General features: G+C 43.7%; 1 protein-coding gene across 1 annotated transcript in view; it reads right to left on the reverse strand.

The window, feature by feature from the left end:
- The window catches only part of LOC140198334 (uncharacterized), a 91,516-nt gene that overhangs the window by 13,292 nt on the left and 53,373 nt on the right, over nt 1–24,851 (reverse strand). The window contains exons 6-8 of the mRNA XM_072259430.1: nt 18,684–18,812; nt 12,017–12,097; nt 4,126–4,233 (exon numbers count right to left, since the gene is read on the reverse strand). Of these exons, the coding sequence (XP_072115531.1) occupies nt 4,126–4,233; nt 12,017–12,097; nt 18,684–18,812 (318 nt within the window). The remainder of the gene's footprint in view (nt 1–4,125; nt 4,234–12,016; nt 12,098–18,683; nt 18,813–24,851) is intronic.

A 24,851-nucleotide genomic window follows, 5' to 3' on the forward strand; every position in this document is an offset into this window, starting at 1 on the left:
AACTACCCTATCTACCTGTGAGGCAACTTTCAGGGATCTGTGGACATGTACCCTGAGATCCCTCTGCTCCTCCACACTACCAAGTATCCTGCCATTTACTTTGTACTCTGCCTTGGAGTTTGTCCTTCCAAAGTGTACCACCTCATATTTCTCTGGGTTGAACTCCATCTGCCACTTCTTAGCTCACTTCTGCATCCTATCAATGTCTCTCTGCAATCTTCGACAATCCTCTACACTATCTACAACACCACCAACCTTTGTGTCATCTACAAACTTGCCAACCCACCCTTGTACCCCCACATGCAGGTCATTAATATGTCACAAAAAGTATAGGTCCCAGAAAAATTCCTTGTGGGACACCACGAGTCACAACCCTCCAATCCGAATGTACTTCCTCCTCCATGACCCTCTGCCTTCTGCAGGCAAGCTAATTCTGAATCCACCTGGCCAAACTTCCCTGGATCCCATGCCTTCTGACTTTCTGAATAAGCCTACCGTGTGGAACCTTGTCAAATGCCTTACTAAATTCCATATAGATCACATCCATTGCACTACCCTCATCTATATGCCTGGTCACCTCTTCAAAGAACTCTATCAGGCTTGTTAGACACGATTTGCCCTTCACAAAGCCATGATTCTCTAAATGCCTATAGATCCTATCTCTAAGAATCTTTTCCAACAGCTTTCCCACCACAGACATAAGGCTCACTGGTCTATATTTACCCGGACTATCCCTACTACCTTTTTTGAACAAGGGGACAACATTCGCCTCCCGCAAAGTGGTAAACTTTGGAAGGACAAACATTCCCGTGGACAACGAGAACATAAGGATCCTAGCCAGAGGCTCAGCAATCTCTTCCCTCGCCTCGTGGAGCAGCCTGAGGAATATTCTGTCAGACTCTGGGGACTTTTCCGTCCTAATGTATTTTAACAACTCCAACACCTCCTCTCCCTTAATATCAACATGCTCCAGAACATCAACCTCACTCATATTGTCCTCACCATCATCAAGTTCCCTCTCATTGGTGAATACTGAAGAGAAGTATTCATTGAGGACCTCGCTCACTTCCACAGCCTCAGGCACATCTTCCCACCTTTATCTCTAATCGGTCCTACCTTCACTCCTGTCATCCTTTTGTTCTTCACATAATTGAAGAATGCATTTGTGTTTTCCTTTACCCTACTCGCCAAGGCCTTCTCATGCCCCCTTCTTGCTCTCCTCAGCCCCTTCTTAAGCTCCTTTCTTGCTGCCCTATATTCCTCAATAAACCCAACTCTTCCTTGCTTCCTAAACCTCATGTATGCTGCCTTCTTCCACCTGACTAGATTTTCCACCTCACTTGTCATCCATGGTTCCTTCACCCTACCATTTTTTATCTTCCTCACCGGGACAAATTTATCCCCAACATCCTGCAAGAGATCTCTAAACATCGACCACATGTCCATAGTACATTTCCCTGCAAAATCATCATCCCAATTCACACCCGCAAGTTCTAGCCTTATAGCCTCATAATTTGCCTTTCCCCAATTAAAAATTTTCCTGTCCTCTCTGATTCTATCCTTTTCCATGATAATGCTAAAGGCCAGGGAGCGGTGGTCAATGACCCCCAGATGCTCACCTACTGAGAGATCTGTGACCTGACCCGGTTCATTACCTAGTACTAGATCTAGTATGGCATTCCAACTGGTCGGTCTGTCCACATACTGTGACAGGAATCCGTCCTGGACACACTTAACAAACTCTGCCCCATCTAAATCCTTGGAACTAATCAGGTGCCAATCAATATTAGGGAAATTAAAGTCACCCATGATAACAACCCCGTTATTTTTGTACCTTTCCAAAATCTGCCTCCCAATCTGCTCCTCTGTATCTCTGCTGCTACCGGGGGCCTATAGAATACCCCCAATAGAGTAACTGCTCCCATCCTGTTCCTGACTTCCACCCATATTGACTCAAAAGAGGATCCTGCTACATTACCCACCCTTTCTGTAGCTGTAGTAGTATCCCTGACCAGTAATGCCACCCCTCCTCTCCTTTTCCACCCTCTCTTTCCCTTTTAAAACACTGAAATCCAGGAATATTGAGAATCCATTCCTGCCCTGGTGCCAGCCAAGTCTCTGTAATGGCCACTACATCATAATTCCATGTATGTATCCAAGCTCTCAGTTCATCAGCTTTGTTCCTGATGCTTCTTGCATTGAAGTACACGCATTTTAGCCCTTCTACCTTACTATCTTTACACCCTTTATTCTGCTTTCCTTTCCTCAAAGCCTCTTTATACGTTAGATCTGGCTTTACTCCATGCACTAGTAAAGAATGGCATCAAATCAGTAGAAGGATGTGACATAGGAACAGAAGATGTTAATTCCTTGTGTGTTGAGTTAAGAAACTGCAAGGGTAAAAGGACGTTGATGGCAGTTATATACAGGCCTTCCAACACTGGCTGCGAGGTGTACCACAGGTCACAACAGAAAATAGAAAAGGCGAGTCAAAAGGGCAATGTTATGGTAGTCATGGGAGGTTTTAACATGCAAGTTGATTGGATCTCAAGAGAGTGAGTTTGTTGAATGCTTACGAGATGGCTTTTTAGAGCAGTTTGTCATTGAGCCTACTAGGGGATCAGCTATACTGGATTGGGTGGTATATAATGAACCGTAATTAGAGACAGGCACTGGGTAGTTGACATTACAGCTACTTTACACTGTATTAGAGACAGGTATCAGGCAGTTGACATTGACTTGTTTCCATAATAGAATGCAAAGAAACAGCAAAGAGTCATAGAAACATACAGCACAGAAGTCGGCCCATCTAGTCTGTGCAAATCATTTAAAAACTGCCTAGTCCCATCAACCCGCACCTAGATCATAGCCCTCCATATCTCAACTATTCATGTACCTATCCAAACTTCCCTTAAACGTTTAAATCAAGTTCCAATGCACCACTTTCACAGCAGCTCGGTCCACACTCACTGGATCCAGCTGAGTGAAAAGCTTTCCTCTCATGCTCCTATTAAACTTTTTACCTTTCACCCTTAACTCATGACCTCTAGTTGTAGTCCCACCCTACCTCACTGGAAAAAGCCTGCTTGCATTTACCCTATCTATAATCCTCATAATTTTGTATCCCTCTCTCAAATCATCTCTCAGCCTTGTGTTCTAAGGGATAAAGCCCTAAACTATTCAATCTTTTCTCATAACTCAGGTCCTCCATCTCAGCAATATCCTCGTAAATTTTCTGTATTCTTTCACCACATTTACATTTTTCCTGTAGGTAGGTAACCAAGACTATGCATAATAATCTAAATTATGTATACAACTTCAACATAACATCCCAACTCCTGCACTCACTTTGATTATGAAGCTCAATGTGTCAAAAGCCTTCTTAATGACCTGTCAACCTGTGCTGCCACTTTCAATGGAGTATGGACCTGTATTTCCAGATCCCTTTGTTCTACCACGCTCCTCAATGCCCTTTCACTGTGCAAGACCTACCCTGGTTGGTCTTACTGAAGTGCAACACCTTGTACTTGTCTGCATTAAGTTCCATCTGCCATCTCTCAACCCATTTTTTTAAAGCTTGTCCAGATTCCACTGCAAGCTCTGCCAGCCTTCCTCGCTGTCCACTACACCCCCAGTATCATCCGCAAATTTGCTGATCCAGTTAATCACGTTATCATCCAGATCACTGACATAGATGAAAAACAACAGACCCAGCACAGATTCCTGCGGCACTCCACTAGTCACAGACCTCCAGTCAGAGAGGCGACCATCTACTACCACTCACGAACAAAAGAAAATCTGCAGATGCTGGAAGTCCAAGCAACACACACAAAGTGCCAAAAACACAGGAAGAACTTAACAGGCCAGGCAGCATCCTTGGAAAAGGGTACAATCGATATTTCGGGCTGAAACCTGCCGAGCTCAAATGCAGTAAGTTGTGGAAAAATTGCTCGTCCCAGTGGAGAGACAAATGTTGTCCACAATGAAAAATCTGTTTAAAAAAACCCAAAACCATATATTTTGTTCAAAGCAGTTGTGTGCAAATTGAAGGGCAAGTCAAAATTACAGTCAGATATCATGATAAACACATCTTGGTATTTCCCTTGGCTGTGCATCATTACTTACTGTTCTTTACTGCAAAGATAAAGCACATTCCCACAATGGATAGGTAAATCATCACTGCAGATACGATTGTTACTGCAATATCACCATATGGATAAATGCACATTTTAACTGCAGATAAAAAATATCACAGCCTAAGTTAGAATGTCATCAGATCCATGGAGAGAATACTCAGTTTTCAGAATTATTATGAAGTTATTTTTCAATGCTGTAAGATTGTGCCAGTGGCAGTTCAGTTGGTATCTCTACAGGCACCAAAGAAGCATGACACTGACTGAATGCAGTTATAGTCATCAGTGTGGGAGTAAACCCCTTCACTCAACCCGCCTGTGCCAGCCGTGGTGCCCATCTAAGCTCATCCAATTTGCCCGTGGCCTCCTCTTGTGCCATGATGAGGCCACCCTTAGGGTGGAGGAGCAACGCCTTATATTCCGTCTGCCTAGACTCCCACCAGATGACATGAATAGCAATTTCTTCTTCCGGTTAAAAAATATTCCTTCTCCTCCCCTCTTCTTCTATTCCCCATTTTGGCCCCTTACTACTTCTTACCTGCCTATCACCTTCCCTGGGTCCCCTCCTCCTTCCCTTTCTCCTATAGTTCACCCTCCTCGTATCAGATTCCTTCATCTTTCCCACCCACCTGGCTTCACCCATCACCTTTTAGCTATCCTCCTTCCCCACCTCCCCAACTTTCTGTTCCGGCATCTTTCCCCTTCCTTTCCAGTCCTGAAGAAGGGTCTCAGCCCAAAATGGCGACTCTTTATTCATTTCCGTAGATGCTGCCTGACCTGCTGAGTCCCTGCAGCTTGTTGTGCGTGTTGCTTTGGATATCCAGCATCTGCACAATTTCTCATCTTTATTCCATATACTATTTTTTAAGCACTCTATCTATTTGCATTTCAGGGAGCTATGAATTTCACCCCAAGATTTCCCTGTATTACAACATTCCTAAGAGTCCTGCAATTAACAGCAAAATACAACAGCTGATACTGGCTTCCAGTTAACTTCATCAGCTCTATCTATGCCCAAATTTCAAATCACTTACATCCTGCAATACCCTTCCATTACCTTTTCTTGCTATCTGCAACTCAATTTTCATGTCATATTGAAACTTACTAACAAGACCACCTAGATTTTCATCCAGATCATTAATATATATTACAAACAGCAGAGGTCCCAGCCTAATCAGATTGCAGCTTATGTCACACCTGCCTTCATTGGTCAGGGCACTGGGGGAGGGAACGTCAACTCAGACCATGAGAGGCCTGCGTCCGGCATTTTCATGCCTTGAGTACAAGAATAAGGAAGTCATATTACTGCTGCTGCATTTAAAACTTCGGTTAGGCAATACTTTATTGTCTCTATTGTTTGTAGTTCTCATCGCCCCATTACAGGAAGGATGTGAAAGCTTTAAACAGGATGCAGAAAAGGCTTACCTAGATGCTGCCTGGATTATGGGAAATGAACACACAGGGAGAGGCTGAACAAACCTCAAATAGTAGAAGGCATGCACTGAAGGTGATGGATGAAAAGTTCAAAGGAGACGTGTGGAGGAGGTTTTTGTTGGTGTCTGGAATGGGCCACCAGGAGTGGGGTACAATACTAGTGTTTAAGATGCTATTAGACAGATATAGGAATACGCAGGGAATGAAGAGAATCAGATTACTTTAGTGTTATGTTCAGTCAAGGCATTGTGGGCTGAAGGGCCTGTTCCTGTACTGTTTTATGTTTTAGGTTCAATGATCCTTGCAGAAAATAACTGGACACAGACCTACAGACTGAAAAATAGCCTCCAGCTCTACCTTTTTCAACAATCAAGCCAAGTTCGATCTATTTACCAACTTACCATGGATCCCACATGACTTAATCTTCTGGACCAGCCTACCATGAAGGACCTTGTCAAATCCTTTACCAGAGTCCATGCAAACAACATCCACTGTCCTACTGGCATCAATCATCTTCATCACTTCCTCACAAATCCAAATCAAATTTGTGAGACAGGACTTCGACTGCACAGAGCAATGTTGACCATCCCTAAAATTCTCAGGCTTTTCCAAATGCAGATACATTCTGTCCCTAAGAATCATCTATAGTACTTTCCCTACCATTGAATAAGGCTCACTACCCACAATTTCCCAGTTTATTCCTGTTAACCATTTTAAAAACTAGAATAACATTGGCTATTCTCTAGTCTTCTGGAATTTTGTTTAAAGCTAAAGATGATACAAAGATTACATCCAAGGCCACAGCAATCACCTCTCTTGCTTCCCTTATTATCGTGGGATAAATCCCATCAGACTCTGGGGTCTTATCCACCTTCAAAATGCTGGAGGAACTCAGCAGGCCAGGCAGCATCTATGGAAAGGAATAAAAAGTCAACATTTTGGGCCAAACCCTTCATCAGAACTTGGAAAAAGAAGAGTAGGAAGGTGGGGGAGGGGAGGAACTAGTACAAGGTGGTAGGTGACAGGTGAAACCAGGAGAGGGGGTGGCAGGTTGAAGTAAAGACCTGGGAAGTTGATTAGTGAAAGAGATAAAGGGCTGGAGGAGGGGGAATCTGATAGGGGAGGGTAGAACACCAAGGAAGAAAGGGGAGGAGGAGGGGAACCAGAGGGGAGTGACGGACAGGTAAGCAAACAAGTGAGAGGGGGAAACAGGACAGGGGAAGGGTGAAGGGGGGTAATTACTGGAAGTTCAAGAAATTGATATTCATCCATCTGGTTGGAGGCTACCCAGACAGAAATAAAGATGTTGCTCCTCCAACCTGAGTGTGGCCTCATTGTGGCAGTAGAGGAGGACATTGACTGACATGTCAGAATGGGAATGGGAAGTAGAATTAAAGTGGGTAGCCACTGGGAGATCCCGTTTTTTTCTGATGAATGGAGCGTAGGTGCTTGGTGTGATTCTGTCCAGATATATGATGCAAGACCTGGAACTAAGCAAGGTTTTTAATTCACTAGTAAACCTTGTGATGCATTGCTTTTGGAAAACTCTTAATTCCAATTATGCTTATTGGAAATTCTCACATCACAGGTTGACCACCAATTTTCTGGAAACTGGAGGTTTTAATTTGGATGAAATTACGAGGCCAAGTATCGTTCACATTTCATGAAATGCCTGTTAGATGAGGAGAATGCTGACAATGCTGTATAGACATTTATTAAAGAACTTAACATGAAGGATGTTCTTTGGTTCATTGCTTGAGGGTGGGAGAAGGCAGAACCTCCAACACTAAAGAATGGCTGGTGTAAGTTGAGGCCTGGCTTGATGTTCAGTAATGCACTCGAAGAAAAGCTTGATGACGATTTTACAGGATTTTGTGTACCAAAGGAGAATGTAGTTGTTCATGTGTATGCAAGAAGTGTTACAGGAGCTGCTTTCAAAGACATAATCTATGTGAGTGGATGACAAAACAACTGTCGTGCGTCTCCTTACAGACTCAGAAATTATAGGTAGTGTTCTGAGTGCTGATAAAACACTGCAAGTGATGAAGATGGCAGCAGTGATTTGATGACAGAGGTTCTCAGATGCAGCAGCTTGTCATCGCGTATGGACGCTGAGAAGGTTCCAGCATAAAAGGGAGACACTGCCCAGTGGAGTGGACACTGAAGGAGTGTGAGTCAGAGTAGTAGGGCTTTGGCTCATCGAGGCTTCAGCGAGGACAGACCGAGGTGAGGTAAGGAGGCAAGTTACTTTCACATCTCTTTTTTCCCCCTCAACACAAGAATAGTGGGTATGACTGCAAGGCCAGTTTCCTGTTCTGGATGTCAGATGTGGGATATCCGGGAGACTCCCACCACTCTGAAGGCCACATCATCACCAGGTGCATTGAGCTGCAGCTCCTTAGAGACTGTGTTAGGGAAATAGAGCTGCAGCTCGATGAGTTCGGCTTGTTAGGGAAAGTGAGGAGGTGATAGACCAGAGCTACAGTAGACAGATAAATGGACGACTGTCAGGAGAGGGAAGGGATAGCATCAGCTAGTGGAGAGTACCCTTGTGGTCGTCCCTCTTAACAATAAGTACTCCATTTTGAATATGGTTTGGGGTGGTGGGGTGGGGAGGGAGGGAGATGACCTAGCTGGGGTAAGCAACGGCGGCTGTGCCTCTGACACCGAGTCCGACCCTGTGGCTCGGAAAGGTAGGGAATGGAGGAGGATGGCAGTAGTAATAGGGGACTCTATAGTTGGGGTGACAGACAGACAATTCTGTGGGTGCAAAAAAAGAAACACGGATGGTAGTTTTGCCTCCCAGATGCCAGGGTTCGTGAAGTCTCTGATTGCGTCCACAATATTGTGAAATGAGAGGGTGAGCAGCCAGAGGTCGTGGTACATATTGGTACCAACGACATCGACAGAGCAAAGGAGGAGGTCCGGAAAACAGAATACAGGGAGATAGAATGGAAGCTAAGAAGCAGGACCTCAAAAGGTAGTAATCTCCTGATTACTGCCTGTGCCATGTGCCAGTGAGTATAGGAATAGAATGAGGCGGAGGATAAATGCATGGCTGAGGGATTGGAGCAGGGGACAGGGATTCGGATTTCTGGATCATTGGGACCTCTTCTGGGGTAGGTGTGACCTGTGGGATTTGTTAGGTGTGTTCAAGAAGGTTTCCTGGCACAGTATGTAGATAAGCCTCCAAGAGGAGAGGCTGTACTTGATCTGGTATTGGGAAATGGACCTGGTCAGGTGTCAGGTCTCTCAGTGGGAGAGCATTTTGGACATAGTGATCACGATTCTATCTCCTTTCCCATAGCACTGGAGAGGGATAGGAGCAAACAATTTGGAAGAACGTTTAATGGGGGAGGGGAAAATATGATGCTATTAGGCAGGAGCCTGGGAGCTTAAATTGGAAGCAGATGTTCTCAGGGAAATGCATGGCAGAAATGTGGCAAATGCTCAGGGAACATTTGCATGGTGTTCTCCACAGGTATGTTCCATTGAGGCAAAGAAAGGATGGTAGGGTAAAAGAACTATGGTGTACAAAGGATGTAGAAAATCTAGTTACGAAGAAAAGAAAAGCTTACAAAAGGTTCAAGAAACTAGATACTGTTAGAGCTCTAGAAAATTGCAGGGTTGCCAGGAAGGAGTTTAAGAATGAAATTAGGACAGCCAGAGGGGCCCATGAAAAGGACTTTGAGAGTAGGATTAAGGAAAACCCCAAGGCAAGCTACAAGTATGTGAAGAGCAAGAGGATGAGCTGTGTGAAAATAGGACCAATCAGATGCGATAGTGAAACGTGTGCATGGAGTCGGAGGAGATATGGGAGAAGTACTAGAGGATTTGAGGATTGCAAATGTTGTTCCTTTGTTCAAGAACAACCAGGAAATTATAGAACAGAGAGTCTTATTTCAGTAGTGGGCAAGTTGTTGGAGAAGATCCTGAGATGCAGGACTTAGGCACATTTGGAGAGGCATTATATGATTAGGAATAGTGAGTGTGGCTTTGTGAAAGGCAGGTCATGCCTTATGAGCCTGATTGAATTTTTTGAGGATGTGACTAAACACACTGATGAAGGTAGAGCTGTGGATGTAGTGTATATGGATATCAGCAAACATTTAATAAGGTACCCCATGCAAGGCTTATTGAGAAAGTAAGGAGGCATGGGATCCAAGGGGACATTACTTTGTGGATCCAGAACTGGCTTACTCACAGAAGAAAAAGAGTGGTTGTAGATGGGTCATATTCTGCATGGAGGTCAGTGACAGGGATCTGTTCTGGGACCCCTACTCTTCGTGATTTTTATAAATGACCTGGATGAGGAAGTGGAGGGATGGGTTAGTAAATTTGCTGATGACACAAAGGTTGGGGGTGTTGTGGATAGTCTGGAGGGTTATTAGAGGTTACAGCAGGACATCAACAGGATGCAAAACTGGGGTGATAAGTGGAGATGGAGTTCAACCCAGACAAGTGTGATGTGGTTCATTCTGGTAGGTCAAATTTGAAGACAGAATATAGATTAATGGCAAGACTCTTGGCACTGTGGAGGATCAGAGATCTTGGGGTCTGAGACCATAGGACACTCAAAGCAGCTGTGTGGGTTTACTGTGTGGTTAAGAAGGTTTATGATGTGTTGGCCTTCATCATCCGTGGGATTGAGTTCAAGAGCTGTGAAATAATGTTAAAGCTGCACAAGACCTTGGCTGGACCCCATTTAGAGTACTATGTTCAGTTCTGGTCACCTCACTACAGGAAGGATGTGGAAACTATAGAGAGTGCAGAGGAGATTTACAAGGATGTTGCCTGGATTGGGGAGAATGCCTTCTGAGAATAGGTTGAGTGAACTTGGCCTTTTCTCCTGGGAGTGATGGAAGATGACAGATGATCTGATAGAGGTGTACAAGATGATGAGAGGCATTGATCATGTGGATAGCTAGAGGCTTTTCCCTAGGGTTGAAATGGCTAACATGAGGGGCATACTTTTAAGGTGCTTGGAAGCAGGTACAGTGGGATGTCAGGGGTAAATTTTTCCACACGGAGTCGTGGGTGCATGGAACGCACTGCCAGCAAAGGTGGTAGAGGTGGATATAATAGGGGCTTTTAAGAATCTCTGAGATAGGTTCATGGAGCTTAGAAAAATAGAGGGCTATGTGGTAGGGAAATTCTAGGTAGTTTCTAGAATAGGTTACATGGTCAGCACAACATTGTGGGCTGAAGGGCCTGTAATGTGCTGTAGATTTCTATGTTCTATGAAACTGAGATTTACTATTGAAAAGTTGATTGATTAAATCACCCAAAAACTCTAAGGGTTAGAGAAACATACCTGCATGATGCAAAAATAGTTAATGAATTTTTATTTGATCCAAGAAAAATTATACCAGGAGAGATCAAAACACATGAAACAACTTTGCCTGGATAAAATGTTTAGAAAGATAACCTAGAAGCAACATTCTTTGTAGGCACAGCAATTGATAAATTTACATTAATTTTTGTTTAATTAATAATCCTTTTCAAAATTCTACAGTCCAGTTTTGCCATTATTATTGCGTGACCTCTTTTAATCCGGCAAAAACGTTAATCCAGCAAGGCTCAGGAACCAAGGGTGCTGAAAAATTGTGGTCAACCTGTATTATTTCCTCAACAGGAGGAGAGGTGCAAAACCCATTGATCCATGCTCCAGGGGCAATGCTGAACTCCTGTCAATGGAATTCCGAGTTTTGAATGACCCCATTAACCTCTCCTTGGTCATGGAAAGGCGAGGGGATAGTGTTACTTTACCAATTTTCCATCAAGCTTCCTTGAAACTAACCAAATTCAACGGGTGCAATGGAGAAATATCAAACTGAAACTGAAGCCCAAAATCTGCAAATGGCAGATTTTGCAGGAAAAGAATTCCGTTCAATGACTGATTTACCAAAGACAGTTCCAGGAGGAATTGGGACCACACCCAAGAAAATCACTTCAGGAAGTTAAGAAAAGGACCAGGCCTTAACAGGTGAAAGATTCTCAATGTGTGGTTTGTGTATAAAATCCTGCACACTCTCCCTTGACTTTAAAACTCATTTTACTTCTAAGGCAGAAAGCAGAAAATGCTGAAATGGCAGGCCAGTTAGCACCCATGGAAAAAAAAGGACAGATTAAGGACATTTCAATTCTGATGAAGGGTTTACACCCAAAGCATCAATAACTGTCTTTCCTCTTTCCAGCTGCATATTTCTGGCATTTTTTGTCTTTTAGTTTTCCCCTTAGTTGTGTGGTCTAGAACTTTTTAAAAACAAATGACTTAAAAGGTTCAGTGGACATTACAACAATCTTACAACACAATCGCTACTTATCTGAAGGAATAGGACTTGGCGCAAACTATTATCTCAATCAAATATTCATAGGGTTTTTTAAAAAATTACCAATCACATATAGGAAGGTTTCAAATCTATTTTAAGTTCTGTTGTAATACTCACTATTTTCAGTTGCTCCATAAATTGGTAGAGGTGAAATTATTACATTGAATACTCCAGATCCAAGCATAATGTAACGCTCACCTGTCAGTGTATCAAAGTTTCAAAACTGTTAAAAGAAGCTGTATGGAAGAAACACAGGATAATTTGCTAAAGTGACATAATCAACACGTGGATTGGAGGAGGAGACTGGTGACTGGAGAGCAGAGATGGCTGAAGTTTCTGGGAATAGTTCACAAGATACCGGACAGATATAACCCACAGAGAAAGCTGTTCTCAAATGACAGGGGTAGGCATCAGTAGCCAGCAAAAGGCATAAAAGCCAAGGAAAGGGCATATAAAGGTAGCAAAAGTGAGTGGGAAGTTGATGATTGGGAAGCTTTTAAAATCCAACAAAAGGCAACTAAAAAAGCTATAAAGGAAAAGATGAAATATGAAGGCAGACTAGGCAATAATATAAAGCAGGATACCAAAAGATTTTTCAGTTATATAGAGAGTAAAAGGAGGTGAGAGTTGACATTGAACCACTGGAAAATTATGCTGGTGAGGTAGTAATGGGAGACCAAGAAATGGCAGATGAACTTCATGGGTACTTTGCATCTGTCTTCACTGTGGAAGATGTCGGCAGTGTGCCAGAGGTCTGTGAGTGTCAGAGCAGGAGTGTGTGCCGCTGTTACTATGAAGAAAAAAAATGCTGGGCAAACTCAAAGGTCTTAAGGTGGATAAGTCACCTGTGCCAGATGGACTACATCCCCAGAGTCCTGAGAGAGGTTGCTGAAGAGATAATGGATGCATTGGTCATGATCTTTCAAGTATCACTTGATTCTGGCACAGTCCCAGAGGATTAGAAGACTGAAAATGTCACTCCGCTCTTTAAGAAGGGAGGAAGGCAAAAGAAAGGAAATTATAGGCCAGTTAGCCTAACCTCAGTAGTTGGGAAAGTGCTGGAGTCCATTATTAATGATGAGGTTTCAAGGTACTTGAAGACTAATGATAAAATAGGTCAACATTAGCATGGTTTCTGTAAAAGGGAAATCTTGCCTGACAAATCTGTTAGAGTTCTTCAAGGCAGCAAAAAGCAGGGTAGACAAAGGAGAGGCAGCGGATGGCACTTACTTTGTTTTTCAGAAGGCATTTGATAAGGTGCCACATGAGACTATTCTATGAGATAACATCCTATAGAATTACAGGAAAGATACTGTCATGGATAGTGGAATGGCTGACAGGCAGGAGGCAGCAAATGGAAATAAAAAGGGCCTTTTCTGATTGGCTGCCAGTGACTAGTGGTGTTCCTCAGGGATCAGTATTAGGACAGCTACTTTTCACATTGTTTGTCAATGATAGAAATATTGATTTAGGTTGGAGGAACACCTCCTTATATTCCATCTGGGTAGCCTCCAACCTGATGGCATGAACATGGATTTCTCAAACTTCTGGTAATGTCTGGTAATGCTCCCCACCTCCGCCCTTTTCTTCACCAGTCCCCATCCCCTTTCCCCTCTCTCACCTCATTTCCTTGCCTGCTCTTCATATCCCTCTGGTGTTCCTCCCCTTTTCTTTCTTCCATGGCCATCTATCCCCACCTATCAGATCTACATCTCTTCCACCAATCAACTTCCAGCTACTTACTTCATCTCTCCCCCCTCCTGGTTTCACCCATCACCTTGTGTTTCTCTCTCCCCTCCCCCTCCTTTTGAATCTACACCTCCGCCTTTTTCTCCAGACCTGCCGAAGAGTCTTGGCCTGAAACATCAACTGATTTCTTTAAATCTCCCCCCTCCCAGTGTAGAGTGCCCTCCTGTTTCAAATTACCCACCATTGTCCCCAAAATCAAAAAAGACCAAGGTAACATGCCTGAATGGCTGGTGTCCTGTCGCACTCACCTCAATAATAAGCAAATGTTTTGACAGGCTGGTCGAGGACTACATCTGCAGCACGCTACCACCCACACTGGACCCCCTACAATTTGCCTACCGACACAACCAATCAACAAACGACGCAATAGTCACTTCTCTACATACCGTTGTTACACATCTGGAGAAGGATGCTTATGTGAGAATGCTGTTCTTGGACTACATTTCAGCATTCAACACCATAGTTCCATCCAGGCTCAACAGGAAGCTCAGAGACCCCAGCTGGATTCTGGACTTTCTGTCAGATCACTAGCAGGTGGTAAGAGTGGTCTCCCTCATCTCCAATCCTCTGACTCTCAATACAGGAGCCCCTCAGGGTTGTGTACCGAGTCGCTCGTTTACTCCCTGTATACCTATGACTGTGTCACCACCCACAGCTCCAATCTGTTAATTAAATTTGCTGACGACACTACATCGATTGGCCTTATCTCAAACAATAATGAGTTGGCCTACAGGGAAGAAGTCATCTCTCTAACACAGTGGTGTCAAGTCACAAAAACAAAGGAGCCGGTTGTGGGTTACAGGAGGAATGGAGACGGGCTAACCCCTATTGACGTCAATAGTTCTGGGGTTGAGAGGGCATCCACATCACCCGAGGACCTGGCGTGGTCTGTACACACCAGCTGTGTGGTGAAAAAGGCACAACAACACCTCTTTCACTTCAAACGGTTGAGGAAGTTTGGTATGGGCCCCCAGATCCTAAGAACCATCTACAAGGGCACAATTGAGAGCATCCTAACTGGCTGCATCACTGCCTGGTATGGGAACTATACCTCCTTTAATCGCAGGGCTCTACAGAGTGGTGCGGACAGCCCAGCACATCTGAAGTTGAAAACTTCCCATGATTCAGGACATTTACAAGGACAGGTGTACAAAAAGGGCCCGAAGGATCATTGGGGACCAGAGTCACCCCAATCACAAATTCCTCCAGCTGCAAAGCATTTGGCAAGGTTCCGCAAGGGAGCTTGGCCAAGAAGATTCAGTCCCTTGCCGTTCAGTTGAGACAGTAAACTGGATTAACCACTGGCTTTGTGAGAGAAGCCAGTGGGTGGTAGTAGACAGTTGCCTCACTGAGTGGAGGTCTGTCACTGGTGGAGTGCCGCAGGGAGCGGCACTTATTCCTTTGTTGTGTGTCATGTATTTCACGGATTTGCATGATAATGTGGTTAACTGGAAGAGCAAATTTAATGATGACACCAAGAATCTAAATTTAGGATTTAAGTGAAGATCTGATTACATTTTAGGTCAAATTGATGCAGAAATAGAGAAAATTCTATAGGAGTCAAAAACTTTCTAGTACTAGATAGGGTCATAAAGAAAGTTTCTGCAACATTGGCTTTCATAAATCAATGATTTGAGTACGGGAGCTGTGACACGTTACTGAACCCACAAGGGAACGTGCTATCTTAGATCTGGTCCTGTACAGTGAGACAGGTAAAATGAGGTGATCTTGTAGTTAGGGAACCTCTTAGATCACAGTAGGATTGAATTTCTGTTACAAATGGAGGGTGCAATAGTTTAATCTAAAACCAGTGTTTTATAATCTAAAACCAGATGGACATTATTTATTTGGATTTCCAGAAGGCATTCAATAAGATGCCACCAAAAAAGAAACTTATCCATAAGATAAGGATGCATTGAGTTGGGGGTGATGTATTAGCATGGATAGAGGATTGGTTAACTAATAGAAAGCAGAGAGCTGGGATACATGGGTGTTACTCTGTTTGGCAATTGGTGGTGAGTGGTGTGCCACAGGGGTTGATGCTGGGCCCGCAACTGTTCACAATATACATTATACTGTTCACAATATACATTAACAATCTGGAACAGGGGGCCAAGTGTAGTATACCCAAGTTTGCTGATGATATTAAATTGAGTGGAAAAGAACATTATGCAGAAAATATTGAGAGTCATAGATAGATAGAGAGATATAGATGGGTTAAGTGAGTGAGTAAGGGTCCAGCAGATGGAATACAATGCTGGTAAGTGCGAGGTTATCCACTTTGGAAGGAAAAATGCAAGATCAGATTATCATTTAAATGGTTAAAAAAAATTGCAGCATGCTGCTGTGCAGAGGGACTTGGGAGTACATGTGCATGAATCACAAAAAGTTGGTTTGCAGGTGCAGCAGGCTGTTAAGAAGGCAAATGAAACGTTGACTTTCATTGCTAGAGGCGTTGAATTCAAGAGCAGGGAGGTTGTGCTGCAGCTGTACAGGGCACTGGGGAGGCCATACCTGGAGTACGGTGGGCAGTTCTCGTCTCCTTACTTGAGGAAGGACAAACTAGCTTTGGAGGTGGTACAGAAGAGGTTCACCAGGTTGATTCCAGAGATGAGGAAAAAAAAACACAAACATAGAAAACCGACAGCACAATAAAGACCCATTGGCCCACAAAGTTATGCCGAACATGTCCTTACCTTAGAAACTGCTAGGCTTACTCATAGCCCTCTATTTTACGAAGCTCCATGTACCTATCCAAAAGTGTCTTAAAAGACCCTATCGTATCCGCCTCCACCACCGTTGCCGGCAGCCCATTCCACGCACTCACCACTCTCTGAGTAAAAAATTTACCCCAGACATCTCCTCTGTACCTACTCCCCAGCACCTTAAACCTGTGTCCTCTTGTGGCAACCATTTCAGCCCTGGGAAAAAGCCTCTGACTATCCACATGATCAATGCATCTCATCACCTTATACACCTCTATCAGGTCATCTCTCATCCTGCATTGCTCCAAAGAGAAAAGGCCGAGTTCATTCAATCTGTTTTCATAAGGCATGCTCCCCAATCCAGGCAACATCCTTGTAAATCTCCTCTGCACCCTTTCTATGGTTTCCACATCCTTCCTGTAGTGAGGCGACCAGAACTGAGTACAGTACTCCAAGTGGGGTCTGACCAGGGACCTATATAGCTGAAACATTACCTCTCAGCTCCTAAATTCAATTCCATGATTGATGAAGGCCAATACACTGTATGCCTTCTTAACCACAGAGTCAACCTGTGCAGTTGCTTTGAGCGTCCTATGGACTCGGACTCCAAGATCCCTCTGATCCTCCACACTGCCAAGAGTCTTACCATTAATACTATATTCTGCCAGTTGTAGTTATACACACTTAAACTCTGCCCCGTTGAAACCCTTGGAACTAATCAGGTGCCAATCAATATTAGGGAAGTTAAAGTCACCCATGATAGCAACCCTGGTATTTTTGCACCTTTCCAAAATCTGCCTCCCAATCTGCTCCTCTGTATCTCTGCTGCTACCAGGGGGCCTATAGAATACCCCCAATAGAGTAACTGTTCCCTTCCTGTTCCTGACTTCTACCCATACTGACTCAAAAGAGGATCCTGCTACATTACCCACCCTTTCTGTAGCTGTAATAGTATCCCTAACCAGTAATGCCACCCCCCTCCCCTTTCCCCCCCTCTCTATCCCTTTTAAAGCACTGAAATCCAGGAATATTGAGAATCCATTCCTGCCCTGGTACCAGCCAAGTCTCTGTATTGGCCACATCATAATTCCATGTATGTATCCAAGCTCTCAGTTCATCACCTTTGTTCCTGATGCTTCTTGCATTGAAGTACACACATGTACACTGCTCTATCGCTCTGGGTCCCAACCCCCTTGCAAATTAGTTTAAACCCTCACGAACCATGCTAGCAAACCTACCTGCAAGGATATTGCTCCCCCTCGAGTTCAGGTGCAACTCATCCAATCTGTACAGGTCCCACCTTCCCCAGAAGAGATCCCAATGATCAAAAAATCTAAAACCCTGCCCCCTGCATCAACTCCTCAGCCACGCATTCAACTGCCATCTCCTCCAATTCTTACCATCACTGTCACGTAGCACTGGCAGCAATCCCAAGAACGCCACCCTTGAGGTCCTGTTCTTCAGCCTTCTGCCTAGTTCCCGAAACTCACACTTCAGGACCTCATCCCTCTTCCTGCCTATGTCGTTGGTCCCAACATGCATCACGACTTCTGGTTGCTTTCCCTCTCATACCTGGATGTCGTACACCTGATCAGAGACATCCCGGACCCTGGCACCCGGGAGGCAACAAACCATGCGGGTGTCCTTCTCACGTCCACAAAATCTCCTGTCTGCTCCCCTGACTATAGAGTCTCCAATGACGACAGCTCTCCTCTTCTCCGTCCCACCCTCCTGCACCACAGGGTCAGACTCAGTGCCAGAGTCCCTGCCACCATGGCTCACCCCTGGTCGGTCGTCCCCGCCAACAGTATCCAGGGCAGTATACTTATTATTCACCATTTATCCTTTCTCTATCCTATCTGATATTTCCTCCAAGAATGCCAATAGTTTGTCAGGCAAGATTTCCCCTGGAGGAAACCATGCTGACTTTGGCCTATTTCGTCAGGTGCCTTCAAGTACCTCAAAACCTCATCATTAATAACGGATTCCAACATCTTTCCAACCACTGAAGTCAGGCTAACTAGCATATAATTTTCTGCCTTTTGCCTCCCTCCTTCTTAACAAAAGTAGTACAATATCTATACATGTTGAATTTAAGAAGGTATTTGAAAAGCAATATGTTGATGTAAAACTTAGATATTCATGGGGTTAAAGAAAAGAGACATTATTTATACACAATCAAATCAATGCAGAAAAGAGAATGGTAGAGGATTGAAAGGTGGTTAACATTAGGATTTTTCAAAGGTTAGTTCTGGGTCCACTTTCCTTTCCCTTTTCAAAATGAATGAAAATCAAAATGTAAGGATTAGTATTGTAAAGCTTAAACTTACGTTTAATGACCAGAAATGAACTAACTTCTTCCCTGTAAGGACTGAGGTAGAGGAAAGCAATGTAGCCAGTCATCGCTAACAGCAGAATAATGACAATCCCCGAGATAACTCTGAACACCACTAAAAAATCTGGTAAAGAAGAAAATACAATGAAAGGAAATGTGTACAATACTGATGAATCCATTACAAATTATTTACATGAAAAGTTTTCTCCTTTGGTTCTGTAGTCCCAGGATAATAAAATATGAAAAAAATCTCACCATTTAGTGGACAGACAACCAAGTCAGGAACTAGAGTCATGCTAAAATAAAGCACATAACACAAGTAGGAAGTGGAGTAGATTGGGAACTCCGATTAATATGGGATTGCTGTTAATCTTTGGCAGAATTTAAAGAAATGTCTGTTCATTGATAAACAAATCATATATATAGGAAACGTAGTTCACTCATGCAAAGATAAAGAAAGCTTAGGACAGAGACACAAGATTTTTCAGACACTGGAGTCTGGTAGCAGGTACTTGGATAGAAAGGCATAGAACGCTGTTTGGGTCTGATGCAGGCAAACAAAATTAGCACTGAGAAGATTCATGGTTGGTGTGGACGAGGTGGGTTCAAAGGTTCTGTTTCTGTGTTTAATGATTTTGTGAAAAAGCATTAGGCATTAGACCGCAAGATAAAGAAGCAGAATTAGGCTATTTGGCCCATCGAGTCTGCTCCACCATTTAACCATGTCTGATCCATTTTCCCCTCTCAGCCCCAATCTCCTGCCTTCTTGATAGATTCTTGATTGGTCAGGGCATGAAGGGTATGGGCTGCCAGCGACTGTGGTGGAGGCAGATACAATAGGGTCTTTTAAGAGACTCCTGAGTAGGTACATGGAGCTTAGAAAAATAGAGGGCTATGGGTAACCCTAGATAATTTCTACGCTAGGCACATGTTTGCAGACATCCCACCCTGCAAAAATTCATTTCAGGGAGGTATCACCACCATTTCAGGGAGGTATCACCCCACTCTCTGCAACACCATATCCCCTACCCCACCCCCACCCGTCGACCTCCAAGGGTGTATGTAATACTTTGTTTAGTGATTTTGTCTAATCTGTAAACCGAGTTGGGTACATGCAGCAAATGTGACATTAAAATATGTGCTTATATTATATTATATTATCATGTTTATTCTATTACAACTTTAAGCAAGTCTACAGGGAGTTTGGCCTCATCACGTAGGACATTAATAACGTAGCTCCTTAGCAGCTAGCCAGCTAGTTTAAATAACGTTAGCTATGCTGTAATGACACCTGTTAAACTCACCTCAACATGTCTTTTACATTTTAACCCACCATGGGCAATAGAAAAGTCACTGTTGCAAACAGTGCAGCGAGCAACACTGTCATTATTTTTGAGGTCGACCGTAAAGCCCGCCCACAGAGAAAACTGATAGGTCTACTTAGCAGGGGTCCCCAATGTTTTTTGCAGCACACACCGGCTTAATATTGACAATATTCTTGCGGACCGGCCGACCGGGGGGGTTGTTAATCAAGACCGGAATATAGGTGATAAGTCAATAGCATCATAACATTTTAAGTAACGTTTGGATATTAAACACACAGCACATATTTTCCCCGTATGAACATATAAAATCATTGCAACACACCAATATCGCTGAATCAGTGGGAGCCCTGGGCTTGTTTTCCTGCAACAAGACAGTCCCATCGAGGGGTGATGGGAGACAGCGATACTCGAAGGAGGTTCCTTGTGTCCAGTCTATTCCGCAATTTAGAGTTTTCATTGCATTCATTGCAGAAAACTCCGCTTCGCAGTGATATGATGTTGGAAATGGAAGCAACGTTTTCAGTGCTTTCGTGGTTATCTCAGGATATTTAGCCTTGACTTTGATCCAGAATGCCGGCAGAGATGTTATGTAAAACAAACTTTTCAGCCCGACGTCATTTACAAGCTCAAGGAGTTGATCCCCTTCCCGCGCTGACATGGATGATGCGCGGGTAATGACCTCGCGTGCGTTCCAGTTCAACAGTGCGTGACAGGAAATGAGGAAAGGTGCAAATGACTCATATCGTTTCATATCGCCAAATCATATTGTTTCTTCACGGCCCGGTGTTTGGGGACCACTCTCAGCACGAAGGGAGACCAATCAGGATGCTTGCTCTCCCTCTCCCTCTCAAAAAAATCTATTTCCGGGATATTGTATATAATTTCCGGGCATCAGGGAGCCACTATCGATATACGGGAGACTCCCGGATCTTCCGGGAGAGGTGGGATATCTGTGTTTGGCACAGCTTTGTGGGCCGAGGGGCCTGTATTGTGCTGTAGGTTTTCTATGTTTCTATATTTCTACTCTCTGGCTAAAGAAGTTCCTCTTCATCTCTGTTCTGAAAGGAATCCCTCTATTCTGAGCTCAATATAAGGACTGGGAGATCATTTTGCTGAACACCTACACTGTCTGCCAGAGAAAGCAGGATCTCCCTGTGGCCACACATTTTAATTCCACATCCCATTCGTGAGACCCGACGCAGACTGGGAGATCGTTTTGCTGATCACCTACGCTCTGTCCGCCAGAGAAAGCAGGATCTCCCAGTGACCACACATTTTAATTCCACATCCTATTCCCATTCTGATATGTCAATCCACAGCCTCCTCTACTGTAAAGATGAAGCCACACTCAGGTTGGAGGAACAACACCTTATATTCCGTCTGGGTAGCCTCCAACCTGATGGCATGAACATTGACTTCTCTAACTTCCGCTAATGCCCCACCTCCCCCTCGTACCCCATCCGTTATTTATTTATATACACACATTCTTTTTCTCTCTCTCCTTTTTCTCCCTCTGTCCCTCTGACTATACCCCTTGCCCATCCTCTGGGTTTTTTCTCCCCCCCTCCCCCTTTTCCTTCTCCCTGGACCTCCTGTCCCATGATCCTCTCATATCCCCTTTGCCAATCACCTGTCCAGCTCTTGGCTCCATCCCTCCCCCTCCTGTCTTCTCCTATCATTTTGGATCTCCCCCTCCCCCTCCCACTTTCTAATCTCTTACTATCTCTTCCTTCAGTTAGTCCTGACGAAGGGTCTCGGCCCGAAATGTCGACTGTACCTCTTCCTAGAGATGCTGCCTGGCCTGCTGCATTCACCAGCAACTTTGATGTGTGTTGCAGGAGTACTGTGACCTTTTCTGGTCATCCCAACAGCAAGAACCTGATTGAACTGGAGAGAATCCAGAAGAGTTTAACCAGGATGTTGCACAGGAAAAAGCATTTGAGGATATTCTGTATAGGCTGGGTTTCTCTTCCCTGCAGTAAAGGAGATTAAGGTTTACTCGGAAAGTGCACTGTCCAAAGATGCCAGTTTAGAAGGATTGCAGGTGGAATCCCATAAGATACATGAGCATAATTAGGTCATTTGGCCCTTTAAGTCTGCTCTACTATTTGATCTGGGCCGGCTTATTTTCCGTCCCAGCTGCATTCTCCTTGTAACCTTTGATGCCCTTACTAATCAAGAATATATGAATCTAGGCTCTAAAAATGCCTATTGCCCTGGCCTCCACAGTCACCTGTGCCAATGAATTTCACAGATTCACCACCCTCTGGCTAAAAAACTTCCTTCTCATCTCTGTTCTAAATGAAAGTCCTTTTGTTCTGAGACTCTGCCCTCTGATCCTAGATTTCCCCACATCCACTCTGTCTGGGCTTTTCAGTATTTGATAGGTTTCATTGATATCCCACCCCCTCACTCTTCTAAAGCTCCAGCAAGTACAAGCCCACCCATTTCCCCTTTCATTCCTGGAATCTTTCTTGTGAACCTCCTCTGTATCCTCTCCAATGCCAGCAAATTAGATAAGGGGCCCAAAATTTCTCACAATACTCCAAATGCTTTATAAATTCTCAGCATTACATCCTTGATTGGATATTCTAGCCTTCTTAAAAATGATGCTAAAATTGCATATGCCTCCATTATAACCAACTCAAATTGTAAGTTAACCTTTGGACACTGGGACTCTCAAGTCTATTTGCATCTTCAATGTCTGAATTTACTCCTCATTTAGAAATTAGTTGATGTCTCTAGTCCTTCTACTAAAGTGTATTATCATATAATAGTCTTTACTGTAATCCATCTGCCAAAGTGATTGTAACCTTTGGGAGACTCTAGAAAAACTTTGGAAACATATCATTAGTATGTTAGAGATCAGGGTTAATACTACAAAATGTGAAAAGTGTGAAAGATATGAAAACTTGTCAGTGACAATGTCATCTGAGAAAAGCTTTTTGTAATCATGATTGTAGTGTAGACTAGTCAACATCAGATTATCACTCAATGTACAAAGTCAACAGCAGTAATGTTCTAGGATATTTATGCGAGAGGTACATGACAGAGGTACAAGTAAGGGTGTAGGGGCTCCTTCTCTGAGGGAGAATATAACAACTGTACTTTGAGAAGAAATTCCTGGGGACCATCCAGTGTGACCACAGAAGTAAGAAAGAGATGGTCAAATTGTTGGGACTGTTGTGATAAGACCCCAACAATCAGCAGGAATTACAGATGTAGCTGTGTGGAGATCTTTAGAACATAGAATAGTACAGCACATTACAGACCCTTTGGCCCACAATGTTGTGCCGACCCTCAAACACTGCCTCCCATATAACCCTCCACCTTAAATTCCTCCATATACCTGTCTAGTAGTCTAGTAACTTCCCAAATATTGTCCTGACCACCTATGGTGCAGGTTGGAATTTATTCAATGTGTCCAAGAAAGTAAGGGCCCAACACTGGACCTACTCTTGAGATAGGTCAAGTGACTGAAGTGTGTGTTGTTGAAATACTGTACTTCTGGAGAAAGATAGAACTAGTCCACGGGTTGAACTCCTAAACTGGGGCATAACCAATTTTGGAGCCACTCGGCAGGATCTTGCACCGATTGATAAGTTATTTGATGATAAAATTACGATTGGTAAGTTAGAGGCTTTTGATAGCAAGAGTACAGGGGCAGCACTTGCCTGCTAAGGTAAGTGGCAAGTGTTGCGATTTAGGACTCCCCAAGAGATACTGAGGCTCTGGTCGGTAAACAGGACAATCATACAATGCACACGAACAACGACAAGCAAATCCCTCAATATATTAAAAAAGTAAGTGGAGGAATACAGAAAAGGAAAATGAGGAAGAAAAACAATAAAAAAGGGCATATCGGTTTAAGGAAAATCCCAAGATTCAGTAGATATATTGTGAGTAAAAGATGGCTGGGGTGAATAGGTCCAGTTAAAATCAGCAAGGCTGTCGCTGTAATGGAGCCACAGGAGATGTGGGAAAATCAGCAAGGCTGTCGCTGTAATGGAGCCACAGGAGATGTGGGAAAATCAGCAAGGCTGTCGCTGTAATGGAGCCACAGGAGATGTGGGAAAATCAGCAAGGCTGTCGCTGTAATGGAGCCACAGGAGATGTGGGAAAATCAGCAAGGCTGTCGCTGTAATGGAGCCACAGGAGATGTGGGAAAATCAGCAAGGCTGTCGCTGTAATGGCGCCACAGGAGATGGGTGATGTGGGAAACTGATGCATGCTAAACAAATACCAGAAATGAGTGATGATGTCTTGGACTACATATGAAGTATCAGCGAAGACAAAGGTACACTAGGAAGTATTCACCTCCCCACCCTCGCTTGGAAGTCTTCATTTTTCTTTTCTCTTACAACATGAATCACAGTTGATTTAATTTGGCTTTTTTGACACTGATCAACAGAAAAGACTCTTTCGTGTAAAAGTGAAAACAAGTATCTACAAATTTATCTAATTTTTTTACAATTATTTATTACAAAAATTTATTATAATTATTAAACACAAAATAATTGATTGCATAATTACTCACCCCCATCAAGTCAATTCCAAGGTCATTGTCTTGATGGAAAAAAATCTTTTCAAAGTCACGGTCCTCTTGCAGACTGCATCAGGTGTGCCTCTCGGATTTCCCTGTATCGTGCTGCGTTCATTTTACCCTTTACCTTCACAAGCCTTCCAGGGCCTGCTGTAGTGAAGCATCCCCACAGGCAAGATGCAGCCACTACCATGCTTCACAGTGGGATGGTGTGCTTTTGATGATATGCAACGTTTAGCTTACACCAAACAGTGTTTAGTCTGATGGCCAAAAAGCTCAATTTTAGTTTTATCAG

This window comes from Mobula birostris, chromosome 5, assembly GCF_030028105.1.
Source record: "Mobula birostris isolate sMobBir1 chromosome 5, sMobBir1.hap1, whole genome shotgun sequence".
Taxonomy (NCBI): Eukaryota; Metazoa; Chordata; class Chondrichthyes; order Myliobatiformes; family Myliobatidae; genus Mobula; species Mobula birostris.